We start from the raw sequence: 18499 nt of genomic DNA on the forward strand, positions 1-18499 counted from the left end.
CTGATGTATTATACATATAAACCTTCCTCTTGAATTACTCTATCAATTAAAAAAACCGCATCAAATCCGTTGCCTAGTTTTGAATGAATGAATGAAATTATTTACTCCAGATCTTTTTTCCATATGAGTTTAAAACATTTAAAACGAATTACACAAACACAAAAACGAATACACAAAAATGTTTAAATAAGGACCTGCGTCTTGGGTCACCCCGACCCCGATTCAACAGGCTTGTGGTAGGCCCTCCAGCGCTCGTGCAGCGGACTGGCGTCCCACTCTCTGACCGCTGACAGCAGCGCGTTTTAAAAATCTAAGCATACAAAGGGACCGACATCCATCCAGACAGCAGGAAGCTACTTTGTTTTATACAATGTAGTGATTTTTCACTACTCATCCATCTATCTGTGGTTCTTAATGGTGGTGTGTTGTATGTGGTGGTCCCTTGAAACACATTGATAAACAAAACTGCCCTGTTCATCACAGATCTATTTGCTTCAGTGACTGAGAAAGATTAAGAACATCATTAAAGTTATATAGTTAGGACTTCGGATTGTTTTAGTATGTCCTCTTTCACTTATCTTTCGTCGATGTTACCTCCGCTACTTGGTCACATATTCCTTGCCTTGAAATTTATTTTACTAACTGCGAACACATTCTTTAACAGTTACATCTTAAACGTGCCGCTAGAGGGCGCCAACGACACCTCATCAGCAATCGTATACGCGTGGATCGGCAGCAAAGCTGACGCGGACTCCGCCCGTCTCATCGAGCACATCGCCGAACACAAGTTCAACAGTCCCTGGGTCAGCCTGCAGGTAATCACACATTCACAGGGTTATAAAGTATGGTTATGTACAGTTGATGTCAAAGATATGTTTACTCCTTTACAGTAAGGCGAAAAATATGAGCACATGTTTGACGTCAACTGTAGATTCAAATACAGGCTTTAACCCATATATGCCCATAACTAGTCTTTGGTCTAGACTCTGAGGTTCCAGGCTCGCTCTCCTACTAATTTTAATGCATAGGAGCGTGTTTTATTCAGTGGGTCAAAAACGACCCAATAGGCATATATGGGTTAAATCTTCACAACTAATTACAACGACCACTCCGTAGTTAAAATTACTTAATAATTATGTTTGGTATTTAAGAAATATGACGCCTACATCTCGCTGGTATTTGCGAGATTGCGTATCAAAAATATTATTGGTCCTTCTTCCCTTCTCCTTACGAGAACTGATCTCTCAATGATGAGTCAAAATCTATAAAAGTTTGAGAGAACAAACCTATAGCGCGATTCAGGATGCAGACAGCGACATCTAGCGACAAATGTTACTACTAATAACAAATTTCCATTAGCGACAGAAAATACAAATTCGTTCGGTATTAAAGTTTTTAACTTGACCTGTACTTATTTTGAGTTAAATCTATGAATGTACTAGTATTTTAAGTATAAATTGTATAATTACCATTGTATACAGCCAATTAGCATAAGTTTTAAATTAATAAATATTATCTTATCTTAATATAAAATAAATATATATAAATAAATAGTCATTTATTCACACTAAGTTTAGGTTACATTTGTAAGTTTAAATACTAATACTAATATATTACAAATAAATATTAGGATACTAATGACTACATAATTTGGTAATTTCATAGTCCACGTTTTCCCAAGATAATAAAATAACATAATGAACATGTTCAATTCAAGGTGTGGGAATCGTAGATTTCTATCTCTGTTTACAGTAAAATACTTACCTAATAAAAAATACGTAATTTCATTGTCAATCCCGCCATTGAACAGGGAATGGTAATGCACTAATTAACATTAATTTGCGTCTGAGCTCCAGTGTCAAGGCCGACCATTCCCAGGACAAAGCGGGAAGGATAGAGATATGGATAGTATCCGTACCTCCGTTTATAAACGAATCTAGCAAATTTTCTTTGAATACGCTCGAGCATGAGCACATACTTTGTCTCGTGCGGGTCCCACACGACGGCGGCATACTCTAACCGGCTCTAATAAGCTCTAAATGAACTTAGGCTAGTATTAAACATTCCCGCACCCGCACCCAAAACCCCGAGATATTATGCTAATTGTCAGTGTTTAGTTTATACATGTTATTGAACTCGTTGTTTTGAAGGTGTTGACCGAGGGCAGCGAGCCGGATAACTTCTTCTGGGTGGCGCTGGGCGGCCGTAAAGAATACGATACCGACGCGGGCTTCCTCAACTACACGAGGCTGTTCCGCTGCTCCAACGAGAAGGGATACTTCACCGTGTCTGAGAAGTGCACCGATTTCTGCCAGGTGAGATTTTACAAATGTAGTGTCCATCTTTAAAATTCAGAAAGATTATTTCTGTAAAATTGGGACTATGCAACCAAACTAATCTACAGAAAAGCAATAAAGATTATTTAAAAAAGCGGTCAAGTGCGAGTCAGACTCGCGCGCCGAGGGTTCCGTACTTTTTAGTATTTGTTGTTATAGCGGCAACAGAAATACATCATCTGTGAAAATTTCAACTGTCTAGCTATCACGGTTCATGAGATACAGCCTGGTGACAGACAGACGGACAGCGGAGTCTTAGTAATAGGGTCGGGACCCTAAAAAGACACAAGTATGGCTCGGTTCTAATTGTTCGGGTGGCTGTCTGTATTAAGCTAATCAAACCTTGCGTTACAATCTAAATTGATTCCTATTCTCTAAAGACAAATGCAGTCGGATATTTAACCTTTTTGACGCCGTGTCAAACAAAAGCTGTCACTCGGACGCCAAGTCACCGAAATGTCTTAACTGAAATTGAACGTTATTCACATGCACGTAGGTCTATGTTGCTCTGTGGCCTTTGAGATTAACCCGTCTTTGGCGTTGGACTTGCGGTGCCGATATATCCGTCAGTGGCGTCCAAAAGGTTAAAAAAATCCTATTTTTTAACAAAATTTTGAATTCCATTAGTTTTGCGATATTATAAGTTTGGTTGTGTGTCACTGTCAGGACGACCTGGCGGACGACGACATCATGATCCTGGACAACGGCGACCAGGTGTTCCTGTGGCTCGGCGCCAAGTGCTCCGAGGTGGAGATCAAGCTGGCCTACAAGTCCGCTCAGGTAATTTCAAACAAATGCGCAGTTATTATATTAAAATAAGTAGTAATAACAAGGTTAAGTCTAACTCCTCGCTTTTCCACTAACGCCATACTGGGGGGTCAGCAAAAGACTTACCCTCTTATTCATAAAACTTTACGAGCCTTAATTAGTTAAATTATGTTTTATCTCTTTCTTACAAATACATAAGTCAAAATGACAGATAAAGGCAAACGATTCATAGCTAATTCCGGCTAGTAATGCGTTTTTGAATAATGCCATTAAAATTCAATCCATACTATATAATATAAATGCGAAGGTAACTCTTTGTCTGTTACCTCTTCACTCTTCATGAAATTTCGTATGGAGATAATGGCTCGGTGAAGGACATAGGATAGTTTTTATCAATCAACATCATTCCACGCATACAAAGTTGCGGGCAGACATAGTTGTAAATATAAAACTGACGTCGTTTTTTAGCTGTCAAATTTGGACCAGGGGCCGTTATGTATTGTATACGCATACGTCTGGCTGGTATGTGCGAGACAGCGCGTCAAAAATCTGCTCTAAGCCGCTGGTCCTTCCGTCCTTCGTCCGTTTGTATAATGGGATGATGGAATCAAGAGACTTAACGTAACTTGTGAAAGCACATCGATAGCGCGATTCAGGATGCATAAAGCGACATCTAGCGACAAATGTTATTACTATTTTTTACATTCATATGTAAGTGTTTGTATTAAGTATGTCGAAGCCCGAGTTCTGCTACTCCAATCTCTTCTGACACGCCGATCCTTATAGACCGCGAGCCAGGCGCAAATTCGTCAGTCATCGCCTCCCGGGCGAAATCTCGTATAGTGGTTAACGGCTATGTATGATGAACCCTCGTGAACGTCAGCTGCCGCTCCGTTGGTGGGTTGAGGAATGGCAGCCACCGAAACGCGTAACACGGTCTTTCCACCGCGATACAACCAGCTGACGATTTGTTTTATTAACAATAGCATCTAAACTAATCATCTGACAAAGTATCAAATGGAAAGCGATGACGCCGATGACTGAAAAGAATTTTCTTTATTACATGTTCATGTGACCAGCTGACGGTCTTTCCACAGCGATACAATCGGCTGACGATTTTGTTTAATCAAAATAGCATCTAAACTATCATCTGACAAAGTATCAAGCGGGAGGCGATGACTAAATTTTTTTATAGACTTTATTGGCTGCCATTCCTCAACCCACCAACGGAGCGGCAGCTGACGTTCACGAGGGTTCATAATACATAGCCATTAACCACTATACGAGTTTTCGCCCGGGAGGCGATTGGTCATGGAAATCTGTTCCTGGCCCGCGGTCTATTACATGAATAGTGTTTATTAAAATGTCTATTTTTACTGCCTGTGATAGCTATCTATCCATTAAACTTATAGCGGAGCAAAGCGGGTAACGTGCAACTATGCTTTTGTCTAACGACCGTAATACGCGACTTAAGGGGCCCACTGATTACCAGTCCGCCGGACGATATCGGCCTGTCAGTTGATCGGAACTGTCAAATGTTTGTTCTAACTGACAGGCTGATATCGTCCGGCGGACTGATAATCAGTGGGCCCCTTTACACTTGTAGATAAGTCCACCTGGTAGGTCCCAAGTGACCTGTGGTTTGATACAGCATTATATTGGCAGGTATACATCCAACACATGAAGACCCTGCAGCCCGACCACCCGCGCAAGCTGTTCCTGACGCTCAAAAACAAAGAGTCTCGCCGGTTCACCAAGTGCTTCCATGGCTGGGGCGAGCACAAGAGGCCTCCCGAGTAAATTGTACGAAACAATAGAAAATAGGTCTTCAACAGTGGTTCTTAACCTTCCCGTGATAAGAGAACACTCGATAAAATTACTTTTAAAATACCTATGACGAATAAATGTTTTTTTTTTATAAATTCGCAGATCACTAAGTACCTAATGTATGACCAATGGTCCGCGAACCATGGGTAAAGAATCACTGGCCTCAAACAAATGTTGGCAAGATTGGAAACAGCCATTCTCCTGTCTTTAAGCCGAAAACAGGGCACCTATAAAAGATTACTTATTAGAATAACTGATTCGAGTCTCTTTTGCCAGGCGTCACTTTATTCATCCTTTTCACTTTTAGCCCAGTGTTCAAAATGGTTCCATTAAATTAGAAAATAAAAATCTTTCTGAATAATTACACTACATTCACATTTTAAAAATGTAAGAGGTGTGAAAGAGGACATTTTGAGAATGAAGTATTTTATGCCACGTTTTGCGAAAGGTAGAAAGGGACATTGAATGAATACCGAATGGGTCTATGCACCCTATCCCTGAAGTCCTACCTTCAGTATATAATCGATTTCGGGTTTTTTACCCTGTTTTCACATAATTTCTTCACACTGTTTCTTTTATAGACTCCTAAATGTATATTATTTTAAGTTTTGCTTTTATTACTACAGAAGTTTCTTTTTATCAAAGATTCAAAAGACAAACAATTTGTTCAACATAGGTCCTGTATTGACATTACATTATTCCTCATGATCAACATTGTATAGTAGTCAAATAGTGTTATTGAGTAATTTAAAAATGCCCCTAAATGGCCTAAATATAAAGTGGCACCAGCAACTAAGATCTGAAGCACCAGCAACCAAAGTTCCTTTTTCCTCAACTGCAAAATATTTTACAATCAGCAGAAAAAGTGACTGAGCAGACAAGGTGTTCAAAATGGCCTGAATATCTCCTCTTCTCTGGTTAAAATTTGAACATGTGCTTAGCCATTTCTGCTGAAGTAAGGTATGACTTAAACTGCGTGTTTACAAAACTGAGTGTAGTTTAAAATGTAATGTTTTGATAGTAGTAAGTATACAAATGTAAAAGGGCCACACAACCGTAAACTTTTTTATACTATGAAACTTTGTAATCTAGAATTTTAAGCCCCAACTATTGATTTGATGTCAAAACATTTGCTTGTAGTATGTTGGAAGAGCTGAATCTGTTTTGTGAGCCATAGTTTGCTGACCCCTGTTTTAGGTAATTATAAAAACAATTTGCAGTTGTAAATTAAGTACTTGTTCAAAATATGTCAAGGAAATAAGATCAATCAGATCACTTTTATTTTATAATGGTTATCAAGGACAGGCTAGAAATGCAAAGCCTGAATTTGTTACTGTCCAAATGTTTTTGATCTTTATTGGGAATCAGTATTAGATTTAATTTTATGTAACAATCGCCTTGATGATATGCAAGCATTTTTAAAGTTTTAGTAGTAATTTGCACAATTTTTAATTATGATATCCAACTGAGCTTCCATGAAAAACATTAGCAAGGAATCAGATATTTGATAGCAATAAAAGACTGAATCATGCCATTTTATAAAGTCATCTTCACTTAAAATATTAAGCACAAGTATGAGATTGAGATTATATTACCCTAATGCTACTGGGTGTAACAGTGACTAGCATAGCAGAGATTTCTTTTTGTGTACTCTGTGACAAGTTATGCATTTGTTATATATGTTATAATACTTATAATGCATTTACATATGTATCAAATTCTAACAATTAATTTAGATGTACATAGGCATATTTTTGAATTTAATATAAATTGATTTTCATCCTGTAATCATGTAAATAAGATTTAATTTATTAAAGAGTAAATTTTCAAATGTCATGATTGATGTGCAATAACAGTTTTAAATAAAGCAGTTAGCACACAATATATCACCCAATTAATGTAGCTTTTGTAACAATTGTATGATAAAATATATTAATAAAGTAAATAAACTGTTAAAAGGCATTTTTACTATGCACAAAATTTAGGTGTAATATATTAATGCTTATATATGGAAGAGAATATTATTATAGATTAAATTGAAAATATTAATATGTACAAAAAGTTATTCCTACGAGCTAAACACATCACGCAGTCGCAAACTAGTCATCATCGTCGTCGTCGTCCGAGGGCACGAACAGCTCGTTCTCTTCCAAGAAATTAGCTATATTTTTGCTAATGGCAGCTCCAATGAGTAGACCAGGTACTACCGCACACACAATACCCAGAAGACCAAATGGAGTCTTCTCGGGCTCGGGAAGAATGGCACCAGTCGGGGTGGTCGTTGCCGTCCTTTTTTGTACTATCTGCTCCGGCTTCGAGAGACTCTTGGTCTGTGCGAGAAGTCTGGACAGTCGTGAGATATACATCGTGCTTGCGACGTAATAAAGCCGACCGTCTCTCGCAAGAAAACGAAATATATTTTTAGAACTTCTCTTCCCTGAGACTGTTACAGTATTGACAGTGGTGATGATGACACTGACAGACGAAAGTACAATTTTTTTTAATTTATTACGAGCATTGGCAACCTGGCCATCAGCAATGATATAGTTGGTCAAACCAAATTGTCAGTAAATAAGAACAAAAAAAAACTATACTCATCCTTTTCTTTTGGGTGCTAGTACTAGTGTAAGACAAAGATAGTATTATTCTCTCTGTCTATGTTTAAATTGAGACAGTACAAAGCCAAAGCGAACGCGAGTGTGGAGTCGATTTCGCTGATTAGCGAACTAGACTCCACACCCGCGTTCGCAGCTTCGCGCCGCGATTCGCGCACGAGTGTGGAGGGCTTTAACAAAAAGAAGAAGTTCCTATAGAATGCATTTTTACGATGTTAATTAATATCAATATCGGTTTTTGAAAGGTAATTAAAGTTAACTTTAGTCAAGCACTATTTTTCACCAAGCAGCGAAATGTCAAGTTGTCAACAAAACGAAAATATTCGATTGTACGTATTGTTTTTCGCAGTAAGCGAATAACTATTATATTTATTTTTAATGTTTGAAGATGAATGTAACCCTAGTGAGCCTGGAGGCATTACTACGTAAGTATACTGCTATCTTCTTATCTGACTTAACGTAGTTCTTAATATGAGATGTTAAAATATTTATTTGTTGTTTAGTAAAAGCTACGCACGAATCCCTGCCATGTCCGGACGCTCCAGCATTGGAGGCATTCTGCAGTGTGATGCGAGACTCCTCCGAAGGCCCGCAGTTAGCAGCTCAGACACTATCACATCGCATCCACACACAAAACGCCCGAGAGGCACTGCTAGCGCTCTCAACCGTAGACCGCTGTATGCGCAAATGCGGGCCGGCTTTTCATGCGGAAATTGGTAAATTTAGGTTCCTGAATGAAATGATAAAACTAGTGTCGCCTAAATACTTTGCTAATAGGACAGCACCTGAGGTTCAAACTAAGGTGAGCTATTTCATTAAATATATTTAAAAAAATATATATTTACGTAATTATGTAGCTAATATTGCATACCTATATGTTTTATCTCGGATAAATCCCAAGGCAATATGTTAAATTAGTTCCTGATACAGGAAAATAAATAGTGAAATTAATTATCCTCATACAGAAATGATATTTTAGGTACTCCAGCTACTTCATGCTTGGTCAATTGAATTCCCCAAGGAATCTAAATTTAAGGTGGCATATGAAATGTTGAAAAACCAAGGGGTGGTAAAAGAAACTCCTCCACCCCTGCCCCCAGAAGATGTGGTGGTTAGCCCTCGGAATAAGAATGCCATATTTGAGGATGAGGAAAAATCTAAGCTGCTACAGAAACTGCTGCAGAGCAAGAAGCCCGAGGATTTACAGCATGCTAATAGGCTCATTAAGAGTATGGTCAGAGAAGTAAGTTACTTTGCATAATTACTACCATAGTTGCATAGTTAAAGAAGAGTTTCAGAATTAGTTTATTCAGAAACAATACAAGCATTGTGTTTGAAATCCTTACAATGTAAGTTAAACTTACTATGCATCTACAATTTGAGAGATGCTTTGCACATAGATTTTCATACTTCCCGCCTGTTGACATCTCTATTGCACTCACATTATAAGGCCTCATTCTCACAAGCGCTTTTTCAACTCGCGTTAAAAAAGCGTTTGAATGACACAAATGGAAACATGTGTATTCACACGATGATGGTAGCGCTTTTTATCAAGCATTGTTGGATTTTCAACTTTAAGCCTTGGTGAATAAGTTTGAGAACAAATCATTCGTCACTTTTTCTTTAATATATGACATCTATTACAGTTTTTAATTTAAGCCTTGGTCTTTAAATCGAATTTAGCGTGCGGGCAGATTCAAGCGCTTTTATAACGCGCGTTGAAAAAGCGCTCGTGTGTACATTGCTGGCAAATAAACATTTGTATTTGAGATAACACTCACATACATATTTATATTATATATATGATATAAAAATAAAACACTCACATAATTAAATTTAAATTATTATGTTGAAATCCATGAAGCTGTAACAGTTGTAAAGTATCATAGTAACAAACATACTTAACATACCTTACTGTGATGATCTTATAGCGAAGGTGCTGGCTATGTAGGTTCAGAAGGTTTGTAGCAGAAGTGAAACACTATGTACAAGAATTGAATGAATTTATTTACAGAATACACGGTTTATATACAAAAATGGTGGAAAGAAAGAAAGAGACATATTTACATAGAAGAGTGAAACAAGAGATAACCCCGCGCGGGGGAGGTACGCTAGTACATGCGCGCCTATAAAACTGAGTGGCCCGCCTTCGCGAGTCCTTCGCGAAGGCCGGGAAGTCTTACTTCTCGGCCCCGTCTCGCCCGGGCCCCATCACCAACGCCACGGTCGCCAAGCCCACGGTGGAAGAGTCGGCGCCTTCAACACTGATGGCGCCGGCAAACCCCCCCACCCAAAGGGGGGTGGTTCGACCGCAGCCGGCGAAGGAGCCCGGAACCGCTGCGAAAATGAAGCCCACAATCAAGACTGCCACCATGAAAACAGCGTCAACCCAAACGACGTCTGCCCAGACCCCGTCAACAGCTCCGGCACCAGCCCCCGAAACTGCCGCACGCTCCACGCCGCCGCCAGCACCAGCACCCACCTACTGCACGCCCCCGGATGCCAACGACCCCTTCGACGCCCTCGTCCTAGAGGTCTTAAGCATGCCGGTCGGACCCAGAAGCCCCAGACGCGTCACGCCGCCGCCAGCGCCAGCACCCACCTACCGCACGCCCCCGGCTGCCGACCTCTTCGATGACCTCGTTGCGGTCTTGAGCAGCCCGGATGGACCTAGAAGCCCCAAACACTAACAACAGGGCCATACGAGCCCGCTAAGATGCCAGCCCACTTTTTTGGGCCTCAAGAGACCCGCCCGTTGTAACGGGCGGCGTACAGATACCGCCAAAGATCCAATGTAAGGATGAGAAGGCAATTCGCCCCTCCTTCGGAGGTGCGAAAGAAGCAATGGAAGCTCGCGAGTCCTTTCGCTCGCCGGCCGCTGTGGAGTCAACATCGTGTCGTCGGTCCGCCGTGCCCCGCTGCGCCGCCTCGCGCCCGGTGCTTGGAAACAAAACACGACGAGTCCGACGAAGATGCTGCAGGATATTCCAACTGTCCTTCTCAGGACAATCCAAACTGCTCTTATCAGAGCAATTTCATGTTTCTCCGCCTAACCGCGGAGTATGTCAATCGCACCGTTTCTCCGCACACGGTGTCAATCGATGTATGTGTAGTGTGTTCCCACTTTCCAAGCAGCGGGCGCGAGGCGGCGCAGCGGGGCACGGCGGACCGACGACACGATGTAGGCGGGCCACTCAGTTTTATAGGCGCGCCGCGCGCGCCTGCGGCATGTACCAGCGTACCTCCCCCGCGCGCCCCGCGCGGGGTTATCTCTTGTTTCACTCTTCTATGTAAATATGTCTCTTTCTTTCTTTCTTCATTTTTGTATATAAACCGTGTATTCTGTAAATAAATTCATTCAATTCTTGTACATAGACAAGTGTTTCACTTCTGCTACAAACCTTCTGAACCTACATAGCCAGCACCTTCGCTATAGTGGGTGCTTAAAAATCAACCTTAAGAATGAGGTGAGGTACCCTTACATGTTGAGAGACAGGCGGGAAAAATGGAGCAAAATAGTAACAGATTGGTATCCAAGAGGTTGTACACGGGGCCAGAGACCTCGAACAAGATGGGAGGATGAACTCAAACTCACAGCGGGTCCGAACTGGAGAAGAGTGGCCCACGACAGACCTCAATGGAAAGAGCTAGAGGAGGCCTTTGCCAAGCGGCACACTGAGCTGCGGGTTTTTTTTTTGTATTTTTGTATTTTTGTATTTACCCTATTATTTAGCCCACCCTATACATTATCCTGTTCCACCTGCCGCAAGCAAGAGCGCCAAGAGCCCATTAATCTTAACGATGAGCTGGTTTACCTTTTGCCTATACCCTACCCCAGGGGCCGACTAACTATTGGGGAGAAGAGCCTTAGAATACTGTGTGATTTTATTGGTTCACTTGAAGAGCGCAATCGTATCTCTGAAGAGAAGAGCCACATGCGGCTTGCGAGCCGCGGTTTGCCGACCCTGCCCTACCCTATACACTTTACCCTATATTGTAGGAGGAGCGACGTACTGAGGCGAACTTCCGGCGGGCTCACGAGGTAGCGTGCGCGCTGGACAGCGCCGGACTACTGCGGGACATGCTGCGGCACGCGAACGCCGCCACGCCCGACGAGTTACAGCTCATCCGCGAGCTGTTCGCGCGCTGCGCCCGCCTGCGGCCGACGCTGCAGCGCCTCGCGGCCGCCACCACCAGCCAGGACAACCTGGGTAACTAGCAATACTTTCCAATTAACATCCCTTCCTTATTAATCCTGGCTTACGTGAGCCTCGCCCCGCAAGCTGCCTGTTGCTGCTGTTATAGTACCGTCAGAGGGAAGTAGACCATGTCCAAAAACGGTGTATCTCCAGTGTTACACCATAAATCGCCTCCAATAGATGAAATGATGCCAATGATGAGTAAATTTATAGGACTTTAACATCAAAGTATAGTAAAATAGTATGTGTATCAAATGGTAGATTTGGTCACTCCCTTATGTAGTAATGTTACTTACTTATTTACAAAACTACTTATTTTACATTCTTGTTACAGATGATATATTAAGTTCAATTGATCTCTTAGACGAAGTGGGCGAGCAATACAAACTGTGCATGCAGCAACAAACCAAAAAAGATCCAGACAAGCCCACCAACGATAGTCTACTAGACTTCGCCGGGGCTGCAACAGATGATAAGCCCAATGTAATTCAAAGCCCGGCTATAGATGAGCTCGGGGATATATTTTCTGCAAAAGATGGACCCAGCAATATCGCTGAGCCGTTGAAACCAGTGAATCTTATGTCTAATGGGAAGGATAGTGGTCAGTATCTTACTAGGTATTATAGGAATGCATTCTTCAATAATCACTACACATTCATAATTAATATGTACTTAGTGTTTACCATCTTTTTAGGGTTCCGGACCTAAAGGGTAAAAACGGGACGGGACCCTATTACTAAGACTCCACTGTCCGTCTGTCAGTCTGTCACCAAGCTGTATCTCATGAACCGTGATAGCTAGACAGTTGAAACTTTCAATGTATTTCTGTTGCCGCTATAAAAGCAAATTCAATTTTTTTTATTTGTGACGGAACCCTTGGTGGGCAACTCCGACTCGCATCTGTCAGGTTTTTTTTAAATATTTAACTACGTTGCAAAATGCTACGAAATTACAGTAAGTATACCGTAAACTTGGGTTACTTTAATCATGGGGTGTGATACAGTCTTTGGTACTAAGGATATGTTGTGTTTGTTAGATGACGTCGATCTCCTCGGAGAGAAAACCGCCAAAACGGAAGGATGGAACGAGCTGGACTCACTCGGAGCGCAACTTCTTCGACAGTCTTTACCCGACAGCGCGAAACGACTTGACAATTTTAACAGGTATCCTAGCTTATTGTCCCGTAGCTTTTAACACAGTCTTGTATACATATACTTAATGTTGGCAACGCGCTTGTGATACTGTTAGAGACACATCGTCGACAGGCGGCGGTGCTTAAACAGGCGGGGGCCGTATGCTTGTTTGTCACGATATTGAAAACAATAGCAATGAACATGTAATGGGAGGTTGAGTTTTAGATTTCTCATATACTTTTTATGACATTTTTTTGCTACATAATTATTGTTCGTGGGACTTGCTTGACTTGAGGTAACTTTACTGTTGACGGAATATCGCGTCTGTGACACTTGAGGGGTTAATCCCAACGGTGAAAATGAAGCAAAGATACATTTTAAGTTCGCATTCAGTTTTTATTATTATTATTTTCAACTGTACCTTTTTCGTGGGGTTATTGTTTTAAATTATTTTTGCTTTTCCAGTAAACCAGTGAAAAAGGTCCCCATGAACGAATTAGAAAAGCTCTCACCAAAGCAAAGCGAATTACCAAAGAACGGCGTTTTCGACTTAGACTTCTTTACCAAAAAACCAGAAAACAAACCCAGTCCTATAGAAATCAAAAATAGCACAGAAGACATTCCTCTAAGTCCCAATGACGATGTTATGGTAGATATATCAGAGAATGCTTGTGCTCAAGAAGAAATTAAGAAGCCATATGAATTAAAAAGTCCAGCAACTAAAGATACAATGACAGTAGAGCCGTTAACAGATGTATACATAGATTTGGGGAGTGTCACACCGAGTCAGGTGCCTTCGATGGTTGCTTTTAAAGAGGAAGCCGGAGTGACGGTGATGTTGGAGTTCTGTAAGGACAATCCGAGGAAAGATGTTAGTGTGGTTGTGGTGGTGACTACTAATAACAGCCATCATGAGATTGACGATTATAAGTTCCAGCCCGTGGTGCCAAAGGTAATGTCCCTTTTGTCTTGATCGCGTATTAAATAAACTTTAATGACTTTTTTTTACTGCTATCAGTACCTATAGAAGTCAAGTTGATAAAAAAAGTGTAAACAATTTGAAAAACTCATGAGTCTATTTTAGCCAGTGTGTTTTCGATACCAAGGGCGTAATGTCGCGGTAGAAACGTCTGAGGTAAATTCAGTCAAAGGTCAAGGAGGTCAAAATCGTGAAACTTCAAAGAAACTTAACTCGATGAGTTATAAGCTCATTCACTTTCGCAGCACATCTTTTTTTCATACCTCTCTCTCATCCGTCAAATTTAGTATTGATTGTATCATAACACATTTAATTTTCAGGGTTGCAAAGTCCGCCTCCTCCAACCCTCCGGCACGTCTCTGCCCCGCTACAACCCGTACGAGACGCCATCTTTGAAACAAGTCATGCTGATCGCCCGCCCCGCCTCCAACCCGCCCGTGAACCTCAAGTTCGTCATCACCTATTCTTCTCAAGACGAGCCCTGCTCTGAGATCGGCGAGGTCGCTAGGCTGCCACTTGACGAGATATAATAGTTTCTGTCTTAAGGTATAAGTTGGAACCCGGGGACGTGTCATGTCGCTGTGTTAATTTTGAACCCGACTGCAGAACGGTAGCACCATATGAAGTTGGTTCTGAGTGAGAGCGAGATAATCTGGAGTCGTCGCTTGGCAACGCGTCGCTGTCTTCGTGCCCCGTACTTCGGGTCGTTTTGTTTTTTCATAGATCGTCTGTCTGCAGTCGCGACACGTCGCCGGGTTCCAACTTGTACCTTTACGGTTAAACTAGGGACCATACATTCAAACTGGAGGGTGCACATAGGCCAGAGGTTCCTGAACTGTTTGAACATGTTAAGGGTCACACACACTACAAACAAGTTTGGGAATCTCTGGTTTATTTCGTTGGCGCACGATCAAATGACCCTTTGATGGCCAACGACGTCAACTGGCGCGCGCGTGGCCGTTTTTGTGAATATTTGAAGTGCTCTAGCGCCTTAAAAGCCAAAAATATAAAAAAAAGCAAAACATTGCGACATAGATATTAATAATAATAATCTGTGTTGAAAAAATCAATCCTCTAGCTTCAAAAACCACGAAGGAAACAGGTCATTCAACGTACCTAATTCGCGCTTCAACGGGATGGCCTGGATGTCGTTTGAGTGTAAGGTCCTTGGCTTAAACCATTGCAAACGAATACTAAAACGTACCTGGAGACAGACCCAGCTAACTCGGCACCGATTTTGATAGCAATCTCTGACTGTGCAATCAAACTTGCTGCCGAGTTAGCTTTGTCTGACTAGACGTGTAAAGTGTTAGAGGATATAACCAAACGGAGACGCCTTGTTTGTAATTTTCTGTACAAAAAATGCCGATTTTTGCGTGGAAGGGGCACGTCAAGTGTACACGCAACGTACAAATAGCCATGTCAGATAAACGTCAGTCCATACATTGTTTATGACGGCCGACAATTTTCGACAGAGGGGAACGCCTGTTAATGGCTACTCCGTTTGGTTATATCCTCTAAGTGTAAAGAAGTGCAAAATATTTTAACCGCAATTTTGACAGATGATATTGATGTTGCAGTAGTGTGCTACACACACACACTTACATAAACATACATTTTGTCAAAACGTTACCGTTTGACAACTTAGTTACAGTCAAATGTACGGTCTTACCTTACCGAGCCATCTATTTTGTAAATTTTATTAATATTTTGCACTACTTTACGCGTCTATAACTTTGTGTGTAAGATTACGCTTCAGGCTTATTTCGATTCAATTAAGCTTTCAAATATCATTGCGTTTATCTTTCTAGATAAATGAATAATAAGCCATTAAAAAAAACAGAGAGAAATAACGCATTCATGACGCATTCGAAGTTCAGCTTTTAGATATAAAAAAATCCCCTATTAATATGTAAGCAAATAAAGACAAACAATTACATTGTTTGATAAGTTACATTATTTAAAATTGATGATTATGATCTGATTATTGTTTAAACTAAGCTTAACATATTTACTTATGAGATGACTTATTATTCTTATTAACTACACTATTTTAATCTTTTTTATTTGCAATATGTTATGGTCTCAATTTATTTTAAGTTTATAATACTTTGGTAAAAAGTTTAAATATCGAAGTCTTCAAGTCATTAGGCAGATCAGGCGTACGCAATTTTTTTTTCTTTTATTCGTCCTTCTGGACAGGCTAAGACAAGGGCGTACGCTAAAAGAGCACATTAAAATGCGTTAATCCATAGATGGTAGGATCCTATAGATGAGCTATACGCGACTACGCGTGCGTCCGTGACACTCCGTGAACATACGCAAGCGACAAAATGATTGGTCGGGTTATTTGTTGCCCACCATAAACCATACTATATTTACGGTGGCTAATAAACAAACATAGCGCTTTCTCTGCTACTCCTACTGAAAGATACATAACACTATCCCGATCTATTGTTCCCCTCACCACTCATGCCCAATTTACAAATTGTAGAAGTAGTGTAAAGTGTAAGAAGAGATCTCCTCGCAGTTGACAGCCGAACTATACAGGGTGGCTAAAAAACAAGTGCATTCCCGTTGCCAGGGAAGTTTTGGGACTTTTGGGATTATACTGAGCAACTTTCTCTATGGGACCAACCACGAAATCGCGAAAAAAAAATTACCCTCCCATAGAAAATGGACCAGTCCAAAATGTATGAAACAGCCAATTTTTTTTTAAATCCCTAGCGTAGCGAGGAAAGGCCCTATGAAGAAATTATATCACCTATGAGGAAATTATTGTTTCAAAATATTATTTAAGCTAAAAAAAAAGTATACTATACTGGCTATAAAATGTCCTAGAGCAGAAAAGTGTAACTTTGATCCCTTCTAGCAGGGAAGAAAAAGCCCGAAAAACATCTGTAGTACTATTCTGGTCGGTGGTGCTCTTTTAGCGTTGTCTGTCCCCTTATTCATCTTTGGTGGTGGGAACACAGTAGTGTTTAGTGGGCGTACATTATTGAGTGAGAGAATATTTTAAATATTTTTATATTTTGTTCTAGTCGAAATTCCATTGAAATTTTGCACTTATGACATTCCAAACATGACTGTACTTATAATTATTGTGTTTTTATATTCCAGAAAGCATTTATGTATGTGCTTTATAATTATTATTAAAGATCGGGTAGCAGTATAAGTGTAATACGAGTTATTAATTTAAGATAACTACCTATTGGTTTTATTTATTTACAATATATTTTGACTAGAAACTCTTAGCTTAAAAATTATCTGTGTATTTTTTTTTCCTATTAATGTAATGTAGTTGGGATAAATATTTAACTGTTCGGTTATTTCTTCCAAACCGCTTTTGAGTACGTTACCCAAGATACCTTTTGATAACATTAACATATTTTCGGTAGAGCAAGTTTCTGGTTAAAATCCTATTATTACTTTGTTTAGTAACTAAATATACACAATGAGACATTACTTAGCTGCATACGTTAGAAGTCTCCTTATATTCCTATATTGACAAATATAAATATGTTGAATCTCTGACCAAATCTGCAGCTGGACGATAAGGCGTCCTCTCTAAGGTCAAGCGGTACTTCACACCGGGACAGCTTCTTCAGCTTTACGTAGCTCAAGTCCGGTCGTGTATGGAATACTGCAGCCACCTTTGGGATGGATCCGCCAAATATTAGCTAGCCGCCTTATTAGATTCCATAGACAAACGCGCTAGGAAGCTTATTGGTAGAGGCTAGACTACAGAGCCTCGAACACCGTAGAAAAGTAGCTTGTTTATCGGTATTCTACAGGATACATTTCGGAGAGTGTGCGATGGGATTACATAATCTAATCCCCCCATCTCCATTCTGCCACCGTGGGACTAGACGCGGCCTTGCGTTTCACCCTTACGTCGTTACTGTGCCACTGATTCGTACTAAACGCTATGCATCCAGCCAGTGTTGGCCGTACGTTAATTGCAATTAACCATTAACCAGTACAAATTGAACCGTGACGGACGGTTACAGTTTACGGTTCAATTGGTACTTATGGTTGATTGCAACGTTTCGGCCAACACTGCATCCAGCTTTATCATGCTAACGGCTAAGGAGTGGAATTCACTTCCTGCAAATCTATTCCCAGTCTACTATAACTTGGATCAGACAGATCTTTTAGGTAAGCATGTTCCATCCTAGACTGCATCGTCACTTACCATCAGGTGAGATTGTGGTCAAATAAAGAGTGTTCTTATCTTATAAAATTTGCAGGGTAAACTACCCGATTATTGGCACTAAAATTATCTACCAGGCAACTTATTTTTTTAGGAAAGCCACCACTGCTACCTTAAAATAAGGTTGAAGGTGCCAAGTGCCAACCAATGTTGAGATGCCGACAATAGAGACGTTTACCCTACATGTTCTGTTTTGTCACAAAGGTATTTATTTTAGTGCCGTCTAAATAAGAATATTTGTTATATGCTGGAGGTTATAGGTATCTTATTTGAGCAGTTAGTTTTATATAATGAGGACTGTGAGTTATATTATATCTTGATTTAAAATAAATGTATTGAAATATACATATTTGTTTTAGTAATTATGTTTTAAATTTATCCTTCAATCTACCAATTTACCGCTAAATCCCTTTGACAATAAATAAATAA

At 40.5% G+C, this 18499-nt stretch overlaps 3 protein-coding genes across 3 annotated transcripts in view; 2 read left to right on the forward strand and 1 right to left on the reverse strand.

Annotated features, from left to right (window-relative positions):
- LOC134746202 (protein flightless-1) overlaps positions 1 to 6893 on the forward strand; it is a 37470-nt gene extending 30577 nt beyond the window's left edge. The window contains exons 21-24 of the mRNA XM_063680527.1: positions 665 to 815; positions 2151 to 2315; positions 3003 to 3116; positions 4770 to 6893. Of these exons, the coding sequence (XP_063536597.1) occupies positions 665 to 815; positions 2151 to 2315; positions 3003 to 3116; positions 4770 to 4904 (565 nt within the window). The 3' untranslated portion in view covers positions 4905 to 6893. The remainder of the gene's footprint in view (positions 1 to 664; positions 816 to 2150; positions 2316 to 3002; positions 3117 to 4769) is intronic.
- The window catches only part of LOC134746200 (essential MCU regulator, mitochondrial), a 158494-nt gene extending 151106 nt beyond the window's left edge, over positions 1 to 7388 (reverse strand). The window contains exon 1 of the mRNA XM_063680525.1: positions 7020 to 7388. Within this exon, the coding sequence (XP_063536595.1) occupies positions 7031 to 7297 (267 nt within the window). The 5' untranslated portion in view covers positions 7298 to 7388 and the 3' untranslated portion in view covers positions 7020 to 7030. The remainder of the gene's footprint in view (positions 1 to 7019) is intronic.
- Positions 7389 to 7743: 355 nt separating this feature from the next.
- On the forward strand, positions 7744 to 18414 carry LOC134746176 (ADP-ribosylation factor-binding protein GGA1). Its single transcript, XM_063680492.1, has 8 exons — positions 7744 to 7971; positions 8050 to 8348; positions 8526 to 8789; positions 11547 to 11757; positions 12080 to 12346; positions 12782 to 12908; positions 13344 to 13830; positions 14178 to 18414. Exons 1-8 carry the CDS (start codon positions 7935 to 7937, stop codon positions 14385 to 14387), a joined length of 1902 nt encoding a protein of 633 aa, XP_063536562.1. The 5' UTR covers positions 7744 to 7934; the 3' UTR covers positions 14388 to 18414.
- The last annotated feature ends 85 nt before the right edge of the window (positions 18415 to 18499 follow it).

The sequence above is a fragment of the Cydia strobilella genome, chromosome 12 (assembly GCF_947568885.1).
Source record: "Cydia strobilella chromosome 12, ilCydStro3.1, whole genome shotgun sequence".
NCBI lineage: Eukaryota > Metazoa > Arthropoda > Insecta > Lepidoptera > Tortricidae > Cydia > Cydia strobilella.

Coding starts and splice junctions, on each gene's coding strand:
- LOC134746176 (XM_063680492.1), top strand. CDS start 7,935: ATGAATGTAACCCTAGTGAGCCTGGAGGCATTACTAC. Junction 8,349..8,525: donor CACCTGAGGTTCAAACTAAG/GTGAGCTATTTC, acceptor ATGATATTTTAG/GTACTCCAGCTACTTCATGC. Junction 11,758..12,079: donor CACCAGCCAGGACAACCTGG/GTAACTAGCAAT, acceptor TTCTTGTTACAG/ATGATATATTAAGTTCAATT.